Source organism: Musca autumnalis, unplaced genomic scaffold (genome assembly GCF_047663935.1).
Source record: "Musca autumnalis isolate F117 unplaced genomic scaffold, ASM4766393v1 scaffold_5, whole genome shotgun sequence".
NCBI classification, from domain to species: domain Eukaryota; kingdom Metazoa; phylum Arthropoda; class Insecta; order Diptera; family Muscidae; genus Musca; species Musca autumnalis.
Window position 1 is genome coordinate 35,042,405 of NW_027412088.1, and position 16,354 is coordinate 35,058,758.

At 34.2% G+C, this 16,354-nt stretch overlaps 1 protein-coding gene across 4 annotated transcripts in view; it reads left to right on the forward strand.

Moving 5' to 3' along the window:
- Nucleotides 1-16,354, forward strand: part of LOC141404907 (uncharacterized) — a 127,292-nt gene that overhangs the window by 17,450 nt on the left and 93,488 nt on the right. The window contains exons 1-2 of one of the 4 annotated variants that reach the window (XM_073988739.1): nucleotides 1,269-1,539; nucleotides 12,206-12,292. The exons of 2 other annotated variants lie outside the window; for them this stretch is intronic. In XM_073988739.1, coding sequence (XP_073844840.1) covers nucleotides 1,474-1,539; nucleotides 12,206-12,292 — 153 coding nt within the window. In that variant the 5' untranslated portion in view covers nucleotides 1,269-1,473. Of the gene's footprint in view, nucleotides 1-1,268; nucleotides 1,540-12,205; nucleotides 12,293-16,354 lie in introns of those variants that run through there. One more of the 4 variants, XM_073988737.1, reaches the window with a different exon arrangement.

Here is a 16,354-nt window from a genome sequence, read left to right on the forward strand (position 1 = left end):
GTATTTGCGTAAACAGATTACTGTTGGAGTGAGGATTGAGGTAGTTTTGGAAATTCATACTTATGGAAAAGTGCTAAATGGAACTACATTGGCTATAAATTGGGGTTAGGTGAACCGATAGAGCTGAGATATGAAAGTACATTTTGGAAAATCGTGTACGAAAAGTGCTAAATGGTACAAAATTTGGTACCTTTTGGTATTTGCTATATGGTACAATTTGTGACTTTGTAAAGGGTAGAACTGGAATTTTGAAATTCGGTACTAGATAAGCAATTGGTGTTTAGAGTGGAGGTAGGGAGGAGGTTTTGAAAATTCGTACTTATTTATACAAAAAGTACAAAATAGTACTATAATGGGTTTCAGGAGAACAGATAAAGCTGGAAAAGTGAAGGATATATGTTGAATATAAGGAAGTAATATTTTAAAATACACTAAGTCGAGAGGTACCGTTATATGGGGATATACGAAAACGTGGATTTTTATGGTCATTTTGGATTTTTATGGCCATTTTGAATGCCGAAAATTTAACGGACCTATTTGGGTTCTGGGCGAAACCGCTAAAGTTAGAACCTTGCATTGTAAATGTGCGTGATTGTTGTTGTGAAGGCGTGAGATAAAGTTTAGTGTTTGGAAATTCGTACTGGAAGGGAATGCTGTGTTAGTGAAGGGTTAAAACAAGGAGTCAAATCTGAAATTTGCAATATGATACGTAGTTTTGGAAATTCGAAATAAAAAATGTGGTAGTTGTGTAGGGATGTGATACTTCAGATTTTTTTTTTTTGTAAATTCTGACTACAAATTAAAAAAATATTGGTAATAAAAATAGGTCTTAGTACAACAGAATCTCCAGTATTCACCATTCCCGTATTAAATATTGTTTATATATATTTTGTTCCCTTGCCGCATACGAAGTAGCGGGCATTTGCTAGTCCTGTATATAAACATATGGGAAAGATGATTCACATCGAAATCGGCATAGAAGAGTTGACTTGAAAGCCACACACAATAATAGCAATTTCTTTCGAAAGTAAAAGTCCGATATATGTATGTACCACTTTTTGAAACCTCTCTCCTCGCCTATTTCAATGGTACCTAGTTTATGATTGTACTCTCCAACTTGTAATAATGGTGAGGTTGTATCAATTTTACAGGCTGTGAAACTTATCGTCTGGCCAAAGTACATATCCCCACATATGGTAACCATAGTACGAGGGTCAATACAGTTATATATCCAAAATGTGTGGTCACTAAACGAATTATTAAATTAGGGATATAATTACAGAAATGTTAGGCTGTGCAATATAAATTGAAAAATTTCTGTGGTCACTGATATTTGACGTAAATCCAATATAATATATATTTTTTTAAAACAAGTCTTCTAATTAAATGATAACACACACTTTCACTCGTTGATATAATAAAATAATAATTGTATGTCATATTAAAACAAAAACAGCAAATAAATCAATATAAATGCCATGTCAACATTTCAAACTGGATTCAGTCTTAAAACAAATCTTAAACAAAGCTATCAATATGGTAAGCTACGAATCAAATTCATCGCAATCTCATTTCATTTCATACTCAATGCCAATAATTAAAAGCGATTAATTATTTTTCCACCCCATAACAGAGGCAGAGAATTCCATTTATAGACAACTTTTTTTGCAAAGAAATGTTCGTAAAATGAATATAAATTAGTAGAACAGAATCTTAGTGGCAATACGTATTTTAAGATTTTAAAATAGTAATCGGGTTGCACTCATTGATGTGAGAGATGTCTTCCTTGTCCCGTACGGGATGTTTGTAGAACAATTATTATTATTATTATAATGTGTGTGAATATACAGTGAAATATCGATATAGCTAATTTATTACGAGAGAAAGTTGTGATCAAAGTCTATACCAGGACGATAATTCCAGCTGTTTATTAAGTGTGCTATCAAAACACATTATTTTTATTTGAAATTCAAAGAAACTCAGATTGCAATAGTAAAAAAATCGATAGAAAACTCAAATCTTATAAATGAGAATATAGAGAGTTAAGCTGAGTACACATTGTCAGTTTTGAATGACAGCCTTGTTGTTGCTTGCTAGTGTGGCCGTTCATGTTTGTCATTCATCATGCAACCACAAAATGTTTTGTGGTTGCTGGACGGTTTGACAGTTATCGATAATTGCGAAATATCGACATTCAAAACTGACAATGTGTACCCAGCTTTAGAAAGATGTACTAAAGGATTTTTGGAAATTCGACCTATAAGTGTACGAAAAAGTACTAAAAGTTACTAAATTTAGTATAAATTGTATATTTTAAACAGTTATAGCTAGAATCTTAAATTTGGTATGGGAATCAAGTTTGGGAAGTGTTGTTATTATAAGGAAATTGTTTTGGAAAGTCGTACTTACCCAGCAAAATTTGAAGGAAGGGGTTCCATGCGATGACGTAATTTCATGTCATCTTTTGCATTGGTTCAAACGAAGTCGTGAAAGATACGATATTTTCATTAGCATTTGAACCAATGCAAAGGAAGTCGTGAAAGATACGATATTTTCATCAGCATTTGAGCCCATTCCATCGATCCAATAGAGATGAATTTTGTGTTTTTATTTATACAATTTTTAAGATTAATTATTTACAATATGTTTGATGTTGTCGGAGACTCGAAATCACAACCAACGTTTAAAACTCTCGTCGTAATGGTAATGTCATTGCAAAGGGTTGGTGAAAATTGCATGTCAAAGCGTTGGTGTAAATGACATGCTTTAGATCCAAAAATGAATAGCATCTTTTGGGGTCCACGCTCATATAAAATTCATCGGTGAAGATGTTAAAATATGGCATGCCAGATCACTTGCACCCATGATTGAATGGCATCTTTGGCATCGAACATATTGCTGGGTATGTGTACGAGAAGTACTAAATGGTACTAAATTTAGTACAATTTGAATTTGGGTAAACGTATAGAGCTGAAAACCTGAAATTTGGAATAAAGATTACTTTGGGAGTGTAGGATTCAGATATGCAGGAAGTTTTGGAATGTTGTACTTATGTGTACGAAAAGTACTAAATGGTACTTAATTTAGTACAAGTTGAATTTAGGTAAACGGATAGAGCTGGAATCCTGAAATTTGGAATTAAGATTACTGTGAGAGTGTAGGATTCAGATATTGAGGTAGTTTTGGTATGTTGTACTTATATAATTGTTCCATAAACATCCCATAAGGGACTGTATGAAATGTACTAAATGGTACTAAATTTGGATTTGGGTGAACGGATAGAGATGAAAAACCTGAAATTTGGAATTTAGATTACCGTTGAAGTATAGAATTGAGATATGAGATAGTTTTGGAAATTCGTACTTATGTGTACGAAAAGTACTAAATTTAGTACAAGTTGGATTTAGGTGAACTGATAGGGCTGGAATCCTGAAATGTGGAATTAAGATTACTGTGGGAGTGTAGGATTCAGATATGGAGGTAGTTTTGGTAAGTTGTACTTATGTGGATGAAATGTACTAAATGGTACTAAATTTAGTACAATTGGGGTTTGGGTGAACTGATAGAACTAGAGTCCTGAAATATGAAACTAAGTTTAATATTGGAGTATAGGATCGAGTTGGTTTTGGATATTCGTACTTATGGGTACGAAAAGCACTAAATGGTAGTTAATTTGGTACAATTTGGATACAGGTTGTAGGATTGAGATAGTTTTGGAAATTCGTACTTATGGCTACAAAAAGTACTATATATAATATAATAATTGTTCAATACAAAACTCCTTAGGCCATGTTAGCTCGATTAATCCATAAATAATAAACTTTTACAAATAATTGGCCTTCGTCCTAAAAAGACAATAATAAATAAAAAGTTCCACAAATCGCCGAGTCTGAAGACACCACTTGTAGAGAAGTTTTACATGGCAGAAATACGCTCGAAATGTCGCCAACATTACTGAGGGGTATTTTGCAACCGTTGAAAAATGTTTGATGTTGCCTGGCCGGGGAATCAAACCCACGACCATTAGCGTGCAAGGCGGGTGTGCTGACCATTGCACCACGGTACTAAATTAGATACTACTTGGATGTGGGGTGAACGGATAGAGCTCGAATCCTGAAATCTGGAATTAAGATTAGTGTGGGAGAGTAGGTTTGAGGATGTTTTTGGACACTCGTACTTATGGGTACGAAAAGTACTAAATGGTACGGATAGAGCTCGATTTCTGAAATTTGGAATTAAGATGACTGTGAGAGTGTATGATTGAGGATAATTTGGAAATTTAGAACTTTTTAACGTTGTTATGGGTGAACGCGCGGCACATTTCAGCTCACTACCTTTAACGGGTGTACTCATAAGTACGAAATTCCACAACTCCTTTAATCCTACACTCCAACAGTAATATTAATACTAAATGTCAGGATTGCAGCTCTATCCGTTCGCTTGGGTTTGGGCGTCGGGTTAGTAACCCTCCCCTAGAAAACCAGCCTACTATGAAAAAACGAAAGAAAAGAAAAACAAACCCCTCTAAAGTTGACGAACCCCGCTAACGTTTTAAGGACCATGATCTGCGAATGTGCACCTGGAATGTTCGCACTCTTTATAGGGAAGGTGCAGTCTTAGCATTGGCAGATGTACTTGAAAAGTACAAGGCCGATATTACTGCCATACAGGAAATACGATGGATTGGGAAAGGCGTCACAACAACACCTAAAGGTGACGCACTGTATTATAGCTGCCATGACGTAAAGCATGAGTTTGGTTGCGGATTCGTTGTTAGTCGAAGGATAAAACATCTGTTCTCCAGCTTCACCCCAGTGAATGAAAGACTTGCTGTAATTCGAATAAAAGCTAAATTCTTCAACATCAGATATATTTGCGCTCATGCTCCCACTGAAGAAAAGGACGAACAGACCAAAGATATATTCTATGAGCGCTTAGAAGAAACATACGACCGTTGCCCTGCCCATTACATTAAAATTATTCTTGGCGATTTTAATATCAAAATTGGAAAAGAGAATATTTTTGGCCCAACAATTGGGAAATTCAGTCTCCATAGTGAAACATCTGACAATGGTATGAGGCTAATAGACTTTGCAGCGGCAAAAAACATGGTAGTTAGCAGCACACGATTTCAACATCTCGACATCCATAAGGGCACCTGGCTGTCTCCAGATCAGAAAACAAGAAATCAAATTGATCACGTTGTGATAGATGGAAGACATGCATCAAGTGTGTTGGATGTACGATCGTTCCGAGGAGCAAACATAGACTCGGACCACAACATTGTTGCAGCAAAGGTACGTACCCGTCTAAACGTTGCAAATAAAGCATGAACAGATACAATGCATAAGTTGGACATCGGTAGGTGCAAACACAGCAGATAACCGCAGCATATTCCGCTCAACTAGCCCAATTGCTTAATCAAAGCAATCCTCATCCCGATAACATATCAGCGCAATGGCAAAGCATTGCCCACACCATGCAAACAGCCGCAAAATCCATACTTGGATACCAGAGACCTCCACCAAGGAATCCATGGTATGATCAGGAGTGTCGTGCTGCCACCGAAGAGAAAAATGCGGCATATAGGGCTACTTTACAATCCGTAGCACACGAGAGAGATACAGGGAGAAAAGGAGAGAGGAGAAACGTCTTTTCCGCAGGAAAAAGAGAGAGATGGAAAAGCGGGAGTGTGAAAAAATCGAGATGTACAGGAGCCAGAATGAAGTCCGAAAATTCTACCAAAGAGTCAAGCATTAAACTGATAGCTTTGGTACAAGCACATCCTCCTGTAGACACCAGCAAGGTAATTTGGTAACTGATACAGATAGTGTACTCAGGATATGGAGAGAACATTTTTCAAAACTGTTGGTATGCAATAGCAGCGAAGACGACGAAGATACCACAGTCCCAATCCCAGAAGATGGTATTGAATGTATACCTCCCAGCCAAGATGAGGTAAAGACAGCAATAAACCGGCTGAAGAATAATAAGTCAGCAGGAGCTGATGGCTTACCAGCCGAGCTGTTCAAAACCGGAGGCGACACTCTGATAAGGTGTATTCATCAGCTAGTAAGCACCATCTGGCAGGAAGAACGAGTACCCGACGATTGGAACCTGAGTATCCTGTGCCCCGTCCTCAAGAAGGGAGATAAGACTGTATGCTCTAACTATAGGGGCATAAGTCTACTCCCTATTGCCTACAACATCGTGTCAGGGTTATTGTGCGAACGACTAAGGCCTATGGTCAACGAGATAATTGGACCATACCAATGCGGCTTTGGACCTGGCAAGTCCACCATTGACCAGATATTTACCCTGCGGCAAATCCTGAAGAAGACCCAAGAGATGCAGATCGACACCTACCACCTTTTTGTCGATTATAAAGCAGCCTTCGACAGCCCGCTGCGTTCAAAGGTATTCCAAGCCATGTCTGAATTTGGTATCCCCGCAAAGCTCATCCGGCTTTGTAAAATGAATTTAACTGACACGAGGTCCTCAGTTGAAATAGGAAAGAACCTCTCCGAAGAGTGTGGTAACAAAAGAGGTTTCAGACAAGGAGACAGCCTTTCGTGTGACCTCTTCAACATTCTGCTGGAAAAGGTTATACGAGAGGCAATAGTCAAAAGAAGTGGCACAATCTAAACCAATAGTCACATGTTACATGTTTATGCTGATGATATAGACATCATGGGCCGATCAGTAAAAGAAGTAACTGATACCTTTATGAAGGTCGAAGGAGAATCTGCTAAAGTGGGTCTGGCGGTAAACGGTGAGAAGACAAAGTTGATGGTGTCGACGCGCAATGCGTCCATTAAGCTCGGACCGACTGTGGAAGTTGGTTCCCATAATATTGAGGTAGTAAAAGACTTCGTCTACCTCGGCACCTCCGTAAACACAACAAACGACATCAGTTGTGAAATAAAAAAAGAATTGTATTGGCCAACAGATGCTACTTTGGTTTAAGTAAGCAATTTAAAAACAAAGCCGAAGCCTGGGTACTTGCGCAACCAGACATGACAGTGCTTGGTGTGTTTGAGAGAAAATTCTTCGAAAGATCTACGGACCAATCTGCGTTGACGGTGAATATCGACGTCGCATGAACCACGAGCTGTATCTGCTATACAACGACATGAATATAGTTAAACGTATCGAGATGCAACGATTGCGTTGGCGAGGCCATATCATAAGAATGAGCGAAGATGAACCCGCTAAAAAGGCGTATAAATACGAGCCGCTTGGCGGTGCACGCAGAATTGGCAGGCCAAGGAATAGATGGCGCAAACAAGTGGATGATCAGATGAAAAGGCGCGGTATTCCAGAGTGCGAAGCAACAAATAGAGAGAAATGGAGATCTTTTCTTAGTTCGGCCTATGGAACAAATGTTCTGTAATGGGCCAGTATGTAGTAGCAATATTTTTAAGGTTTTACCCAGGTGTAATAAAAATTACTAAATTTGGTACCATCTTGTTATGGCATTTTGTTATTGCAAGGAGTTTTTTTTTTTAAATGCTTACAAATTCTGAAATTTGGTATGAGGGTCGTTGATGACTGAAATTGTATTGGAAATACCTTCTATAAGGCTACAAAAAGTACTAAATTGTACTAAAATTGGTCTTGGGTTCATTTGCTTACAAGAATGTTTTAACCCTTAATTAAAATGCCTTAAAAAGATGTGGCTCGCTGTTGATGTGTAAGGGTGAGATACCGCTGTTTTTTTTCGAAAATCGAACTAAATTGGTACGAACAGTACTTAAATAAAATTTGATGTTGATTAAAATTGGTAGTAGTGCAACAAAATGTTCAACGTTCGCCATATTGTTTATTTTCCGCATTATATACTTTCCGCATACGAAGTAGCGGGCACTTTGCTAGTAATATATATTAAAGTTGACACCACTGTTGTTATCGGTAGAATTTAGCGACTAATTTAAAATATGTCTAAGTGTCTGATATATCCATATGCTTGGATTTAGTCCAAAGTGTTCATTACAGTTTTTAAAACCATGTCTGATCGTGTTTAAAGCAGCTATCATTAGAATCTCAATTCCCATTAAAGGGAAGCTTCATTAGTACACCACCTAAACCCGCTCCGCCCACCCATTGCCTTCTAATGTTGTCATTGTTGTTGTTGTTGCTGAGTGCATGTGAATTAAGAAGTAAATCTTGTCATTTCTAATTTCTTCCTGTTGATTATGGCCAATACACAATTAAGCCCCATGTACAATAGTTAGGCACTGTCACAACAGTAACAGTAGGAGCAACAACAACAACAACCCCAACATCTATTATGCAAATTTTGTACTCTGTATAATTAATTACACAAGTCTTGACCAGAAAAGTCAAACAAATACATACATACAAATATATTTCTAACATTTAGTTTAGTTGTAGAACAAAATGGTTTTAGCACTTTGTATTGTTAACGGCAAAGCTCAGCATAGCCATTTGTGACTAATAAAAGTAAGGTTAAAATTATAATTACAAGCTCTGTTTGTTGGTTTCTCTGGAATCGAAATTTAATGAAGAAATAAAATTACTCTTAATATCAATAGAATGTCAAATCTTATTACGTAATGAACAAGGCTAATGACAGGGAGAACAAAGTCTAAATAATAGCCAAAGGTTTGTAAGACTAACAAATTACTTGTTGTAGACAGTCATTGTGGAATATTCTGATTTAATTAAAATCGAAAGCTACAATTTAAGGCAATTAAAGGGTAATCAATTAAAGCAGATACACACATACGAACATACATATGCACATATATAAAATGGAGAGAGATGTTAAGAACTATAGCAGAAATATCAAAATCAAAGTATCAAACAATCAGAAGACAGAAGGAATTAAAAATATTTGTACCAAATATCGTCGTTTTGGAATAACCTCCAAATACAGTTGCGACCAAATTTGGTCTTAACCATATATTCAGGAGGATCTTGAAAAATTGTGGTTCAGGTATCGTAAATTTAACGGTTAAAATTGTTAATCCCTCAGCCTTTAAGCTAACGAGGGTATATACACTTTCATAAGACCAAAATGTACCTAATAGAAATAACGGATTTAGACCCAAATATGTTCGGGCGAAACCCGTTTTCATAGTCGATACTATTACAAAATCCATGATTTTTGAAAAAATATTTTTTAAAAAATCCACGATTATTGAAAAAATATTTTTTTAAAAATTCACGATAATTAAAAAATATTTTTAAAAATTCACGATAATTAAAAAATATTTTTAAAAAATTCACGATTATTGAAAAAATATTTTTTTTAAAAATTTACGATAATCTTTGTGTTTATTTCAGCTTTAGTCCATATTTTGTTGTAATTCAATTGTTTGAATAACAACAAAATATTTTAAAGTGGATATGAAATTGATTAGTTGCGGGCGAAGGGTAGGGAATACTATAGTTTCAGTTGTCACCAAACAACTTCATCAGTTCCCTTTTTCGCCGACTCTGTATCGATAAACAGGTCAATAAAGCCATCTAGCAAATTAAATAAAATGAGAAATTTGCTGTATGGCCCTAAAGCTGTTTACCCTACAATTTGAGTCGAACTAAAGAATTTCATATCCACCACTGTTTTTATGTCGTCTTTGCTTCGCAAAGAATACGAACATAGGAGTGTTGCTTCAATAAGCGGGGGTAAAAACAACAAGAAAGTTGTTTTTGCATTACGCATTGGTCAACAAGGCCGTGCTGATGCCTATTATTGTTGTTGGCGTTTTTTATTGTTGGACTGCAGAATTTTACATCTTTGTAATTTGTACGATAATTAAAAAAAAAAAATTTTAAAAAATTCACGATTATTGAAAAAATATTTTTTAAAAAATCCACGATTATTGAAAAATATTTTTTAAAAAATTCACGATTATTGAAAAAATATTTTTTAAAAAATCCACGATTATTGAAAAATATTTTCTAAAAAATCCACTATTATTGAAAAAATATTTTTTAAAAAATCCACGATTATTGAAAAATATTTTCTAAAAAATCCACTATTATTGAAAAAATATTTTCAAAAAAATTCACGATTATTGAAGAATTATTTATTACAAAATCAACGATTATTGAAAAACATATTTTTTAAAAATCCACGATTATTAAAAAAAAAATTTTAAAAATCCAATATTTTTTTTATAAAATCCACGATTATTGAAAAAATATTTTTTAAAAAATCCACGATTATTGAAAAAATATTTTTTAAAAAATCCACGATTATTGAAAAAATATTTTTTAAAAAATCCACGATTATTGAAAAAGTATTTTTTATAAAATCCACGATTATGAAAAAAAAATTTAGAAAATCAAATATCATTGAAAAAAAATTTAAAAATCCACGATGATTGAAAACTATTTTTAAACAATCCACGATTATTGAAAAATATTAAAAAAAATCCCCCATTAGTGAAAAAATATTTAAAAAAATCCACGATTATTGAAAAAATAATAAAAAAAATCCAGGATTATTGAAAAAATATTTTTTTAAAAAATCCAGGTTTATTGAAAAAGTATTTTTTGAAAAATCCACGATTAATAAAAAAATATTTTTTTAAAAAATCCACGATTAATAATAACATATTTTTAGAAAATCACGATTAATGAAAAAGTATTTTTTTAACGATTATTGGAAAATATTTTTTAAATATTAATAAAAAATATTTATTTAAAAAATCCACGATTATTGAAAAAATTTAAATATTAACGTTTATTGACACGACAACTTTCGAACTGGATACTGCAGTGGTCCAAATTTTGTATATATATCGTAATATTTCTAAGAATGTTAGATAAAGTTCGGAGATGGACTTTGTTCACTCCTTTGGGTTCCGCTCCCCCTAACGTTAAAAACATTTCCCAAAGCAGTTGATGGCTTTTGTATATGCTAACGAGGATGGTTTTAGACAACACGTATATGTAGACGAAATCAGTTTTAGTCCACACACCGTCAACATAGGTCCATGTTATGGTATAGCCCCCATGTAACGGTACCTCCCGATTTTCGGTATTTTGTGGATTTTAACAACATTTTTTGACCAAACTACCTGCAATTTAACATTTCAGGTTCGAAGTGACCGGAAAACATCTCCACCAAAAACCGTCAACATGGGTCCATGTTTTGGTAAAGCCCCATATAACGGTACCTCTCGATTTTCGGTATTTTGAAGATTTTAGCTAACATTTTTGACCGAACAGTTGAGGTTCCTAGCAATCACAAAAAATCTCCACCTAAAACTGTCAACATAGGTCCATGTTTTGGTATAGCCCCCGTATAAAGTTACCTCCCGGTTTTCGGTATTTTGGAGATTTTAGCTACAATTTTCGACTGAACTATTTTTAAGTCGACATTTGAGGTACCCAGTGGTCACATAACATCTCCACCAAAAACTGTCAACATAGGTCCATGTTTTGGTATTGGTCCCACATAACGGTACTTCAATTTTATGTTTAAAATTGTGTACAGGAAAGAAAATAATTATTCCGTCTTAGCTCAGAATATTTTATGGTGGAGGGTATAAAAAGTTCGGCCCAGCAGAACTTAACGCCTTTTTACTTGTTATACCTTCCACGTAGTATGGAGACTATATTAAGTTTATTCTGAGCCATGTCCGTCTTTCCGTCTGTTGTAATCACTCTAGAGTCCGCAAAAAATGAGCTAGAAAGCTAGTTTTTCGCACTAAAGTATATTTTTTGCATAGGTCTATCAGGTTCGAAGATGGGTTATATTGGTTCATGTTTAGATGTAGCCCCCATATAACGGTACCTCCCGATTTTCGGTATTTTGCTGATTTTAGATATATTTTTGCACCGAACTACCTGTAATTTAACAGTTGAGGTTGCCAGTGGTAAAAAATATCTCCACCAAACATCGTCAATATAGGTCCATGTTTTGGTATAGCCCCCATACAAAGGTATATTTCCAATTTTCGGTATTTTAAGAATTTTAGCTGTATTTTTGCCATTTCAGGTTCCCATTGGTCCAAAACTTCACAAAGTTTCTCCGCCAACATGTGTCAACATATGTCGGTCCGATATTAATGGTTTTTAACTTGTTTTTTTTTTACGGTTTTGCTTATGATAGACTCACAATTTTTGAATGTACCTCATCATATTATAATATCCAAATTCGAAAGAAACCCCATTGAACATTGTAATATTCTTTTAATTTATATGATTCCCACTTTTCTTTTATTTTCAGGTAAATTTAGAAACTACCATTCAATGGGTAAAAAACAATGACCTTGCCAAGAAAATATTTAAGAAAGCAAAGAATAACTTAAAAAATGTAAGTACACAAGTTTGCCTTTTCCTGGTCTTTGGACGATATGAGAATTTGGCAAAAAATATTCATTTGTCTTACTGTTCCACCTTACTAACAGGTTCCACTGCAAGCTAAAGCTGATCGTGATTTGAGTAAAAAATTAGGATCAGCTATTTTTGTTGGGAAATTTAATACTACTTTTTGGGGCTTTTATTTATTTTATTTTTTAAAAATTTCGACAATTTTTGCCTTTATAAATTTGTCAAAAAATTCAGAAAAGGTATATTCTTGCATGTTCTGGAACAGAGCAATTATTTTGTAACGGGTTATAGTATTACAATATTTATTAAACATTTGTTACTTTCGGTATTTTTCTTTTCGAGACGAGCTAAATCATCAGAAGGTTTTTGTAAATGAAAAGAATGTCAGAGAAATTGTCATCACAAACCACTACACTACATGTTTCGCACTTGGTGAAGGTGATCAACAGGTATTTTGTGCCGCAATCTGTCTATCCCCCTACCACAAATTTTCCATTTAAATCTAAATCACAATTTAACGGTAATTAATTGCAATAAATAAATTAATTTAAGAAAAATTAAATATTGCGTAAATTTCCATTTACCCATTTATATAAGTAAATTGACGAAGTTAGCTTTTTTACCTTATTTTGTGATGGGTTATTGTAAACATGCCAATAAATAAGAATTTCCATATAAAATTAACTTCATCTTGTTAAAGATACAAACTTCAAATAAATAATTATTAAGATTTGAAATGTCAAAAAAAACACTTTACGTCATTTCAAAACAAAAATAAATCAAACAGAAAATTATTTAAACATTTCTTATTTTTATTTAAATAATAATCACAGCTTTACGGTAATTAGTTGCAATAAATAAATTAATTTAATAAACAAAATAAAAATTCTGTAAATTTCCATTTATCTGATAAGTCTTAAGAAAACAACCTCCGTAATTAAAAGTAACCCGAACGTAGAACCTTTAATTAACCGGAGAAATAACTGCAAATTTATTTTAATGACATTGCATTACGTTTAGGGCGCTCGAAGATAAAAATCAATTTAACCACAGGTTTGGTTTGATTTTTTTCTTGTTTTGTTTTAATTTTATTTTGTGCGTCAAACCACAAACCCAATGGCTGAACAACGAACCCAGCGTTTAACCATCCATCCCTTGCAACAAATGCGTGACAAAGAAAATGATACACCACCATTTAAGAGAAAAAAACTGTAATTCTCAATTTGATTAAAATCAAACAATGACAAAGATGTAGAAAAAGCAACGAGAAAACGTTTAGGAATTTGGCCTTAAAGAAGTGATGGAAAATGCCTGTGTGTTTGTCGGGGTTATAAAGGGTAGTTGGAAATTAAATAAAATCACAATAACTGCGATCATGGTAAAATAGAAATTTACCTCATCATGGCAAGAAATTTCCCCAATTAAAATGTCAAAATGCCACGTTATGGCATAGTCCCCGATTAAAAGTATTTTGAGGATTTTAGCTAAATTCCGCACAAATTGGCTCCAATTTGGCACATGAAGTTTCAAGAGGGCAAACAACGGTACCTACCGATTTAAGGTATTTTGAGGCTTTTGGCCACATTTTCTTACTGCATTAGTTGAAATTTGACATTTGATGTTCCCAATGACCAACAAACCTCTCCACTATAAATTTCCCAGATAGGTTAACGTTTGAGTATTGCCCCCATATAACGGTACCTCCCGATATAAGGTATTTTGAGACTTTTAACTACATTTTTTTGACCGAATTAGCTGAATTTTAACATTTGATGTTCCCAATAAACAAAAAACTTCTCCACCAGAAATTGTCGACATAGGCTCATATTAAGGTATAGCCCCCCATATAATCATACCTCCCGATTTTCTGTATTTTGAGGATTTTAGCTACAATTTTTAACCGAACTAGCTGCAATTTGACATTTGAGATTCTCAGTGGCCACGAAGGTTTTCTACCAAAAATCGTCAACATAGGTCCATGTTTAGGTATAAGCCCCATATAATGGTTCCTCCCGATTTTCGGTATTTTTAAGATTTTGGCTAAATTTTGTAACAGCACTAAAACTATGCTTAGACTATGCTTAGGTATAGCCCCCATATAACGATACCTCCGGATTTTCGGTATTTTGAGGGTCTTAGCTACATTTTTTTAACTGCACTAGCTGTAATTTGGTATTTAAGGTTTTCAATGGTCACAAAACTTCTTTACAAAAAATCGTCAACATAAGTTCATGTTTTGGTATAGCCCACATATAACGGTAACTCCCGATTTTCGGTATTTCGAGGATTTTAGCTAAAATTTTTAACCGAACTATCTGTAATTTGACATTTGAGGTTCTCAATGGTCACAAAACTTCTTCACTAAAAATCGTCAACATAGGTCCATGTTTTGGTATGGCCCCCATATAATGGTACCTCCCGATTTTCGATATTTTGAGGATTTTAGCTAAAAGTTTTAACCGAACCAGCTGTTATTTGACACTTAAGACTCTTAATGGTCACAAAACTTCTTCACTAAAAATTTGCAACATAGTTTCATTTTTGGTATAGCCCCCATATAACGGTACCTCCCGAATTTAGGTATTTTAAGGATTTTAGCTAAACGCTTTAACCGAACCAGCTGTAATTTAATATTCGAGTTTCTCTGTGGTCACGAAATATCTCCGCCAAAAATCGTCCATATAAGTCCATGTTTTGGTATGGCCCCCATATAACGGTACCTCCCGATTTTCGGTATTTTGAGGGTTTCAGCTAAAAGTTTTAACCGAACCAGCTGTAATTTGACATTTGAGGTTCTCAGTGGACAAAAAACTTGTTCACTAAAATTCGTCAACATAGGTCCATGTTTTGGTATGGCCCCCATATAACGGTTCCTCCCGATTTTCGGTATTTTGAGGGTCTTAGCTACATTGTTTATTGAAAAATATTGAAAAAATATTTTTTAAAAAATCCACGATTATTGAAAAATATTTTCAAAAAAATCCACGATTATTGAAAAAAAAAATTACAATTCCACGTTTATTGAAAAAATATTTTTTTTAAAAAATCTACGATTATTGAAAAAATATTTTTTAAAAATATCCAAGATTTTTGATTTTTTTAATCCACGATTATTGAAAAGAAAAATTCTGTAAAAAAATTCCCTATTATTGAAAAAATATTTTTTTAAAAAATCCTCGATTATTGAAAACATATTTTTTAAAAAATCTACCATTATTGAAAAAATATTTTTTTTTTAATTCGAAGATTATTAATTTTTATACCCTACACCACTATGTGGAAAGGGTATAATAAGTTTGTTTTGGTAAAAATTCATGTAACACCGCGAAATATTCGTCGGAGACCCCCAATGTGGTATACCAATCTTCATATCTCGGCGAAATAAAGCGATTTTGAGTCCGTCCGTCCGTCCGTGTGTCCGTCTGTCCATTATAAATTGTAATCAAACTCCAGGCCGCAATTATGGACCGATTGTCACGAAATTTGGTATGGAGGTCGGTTTCACATCAGAATAGATCGATATTTTAATTGGTGATGATCGTGAAATATTTAGCGGGTGAAATGGACCAAAAACATAATTTTTATCCGATTTTGTAGATGCTCTGTAGGTCGCAATAATAGTCAGGTCGCCTCGAAATTTTAAGTAAGGTAAGAGTATATGACGAAAAAGTAGCTTGCAATTTGAGATGGCGATCAGATAATATTTAGATGGTTAAATGGACCAAAACTTTTGTGTGAAAATTGTGAAAAATTTTAGTATGCAGCTTATATCTTTATTCTTGGAAGAGACATTCCGGGCATGTAAGCTATACTTGGAAGAGGAACGCTTGACCTTTCTATTGATGTCAATTGTGTTGGTATACATGATAAGATAACAGAGTTACAGCCTAATATACCCTGTTATTTGTTTGTAGTGTAATGATAAACACGCTAGAGGTCGCAATTATACCCCAATAATCACGAAGGTTGGTAGTTAGGTAGAGGAAGATGCCTATAATTTTGGATGATGATCTGATATTATTTAGTGGGTGAAATGGACCATTAC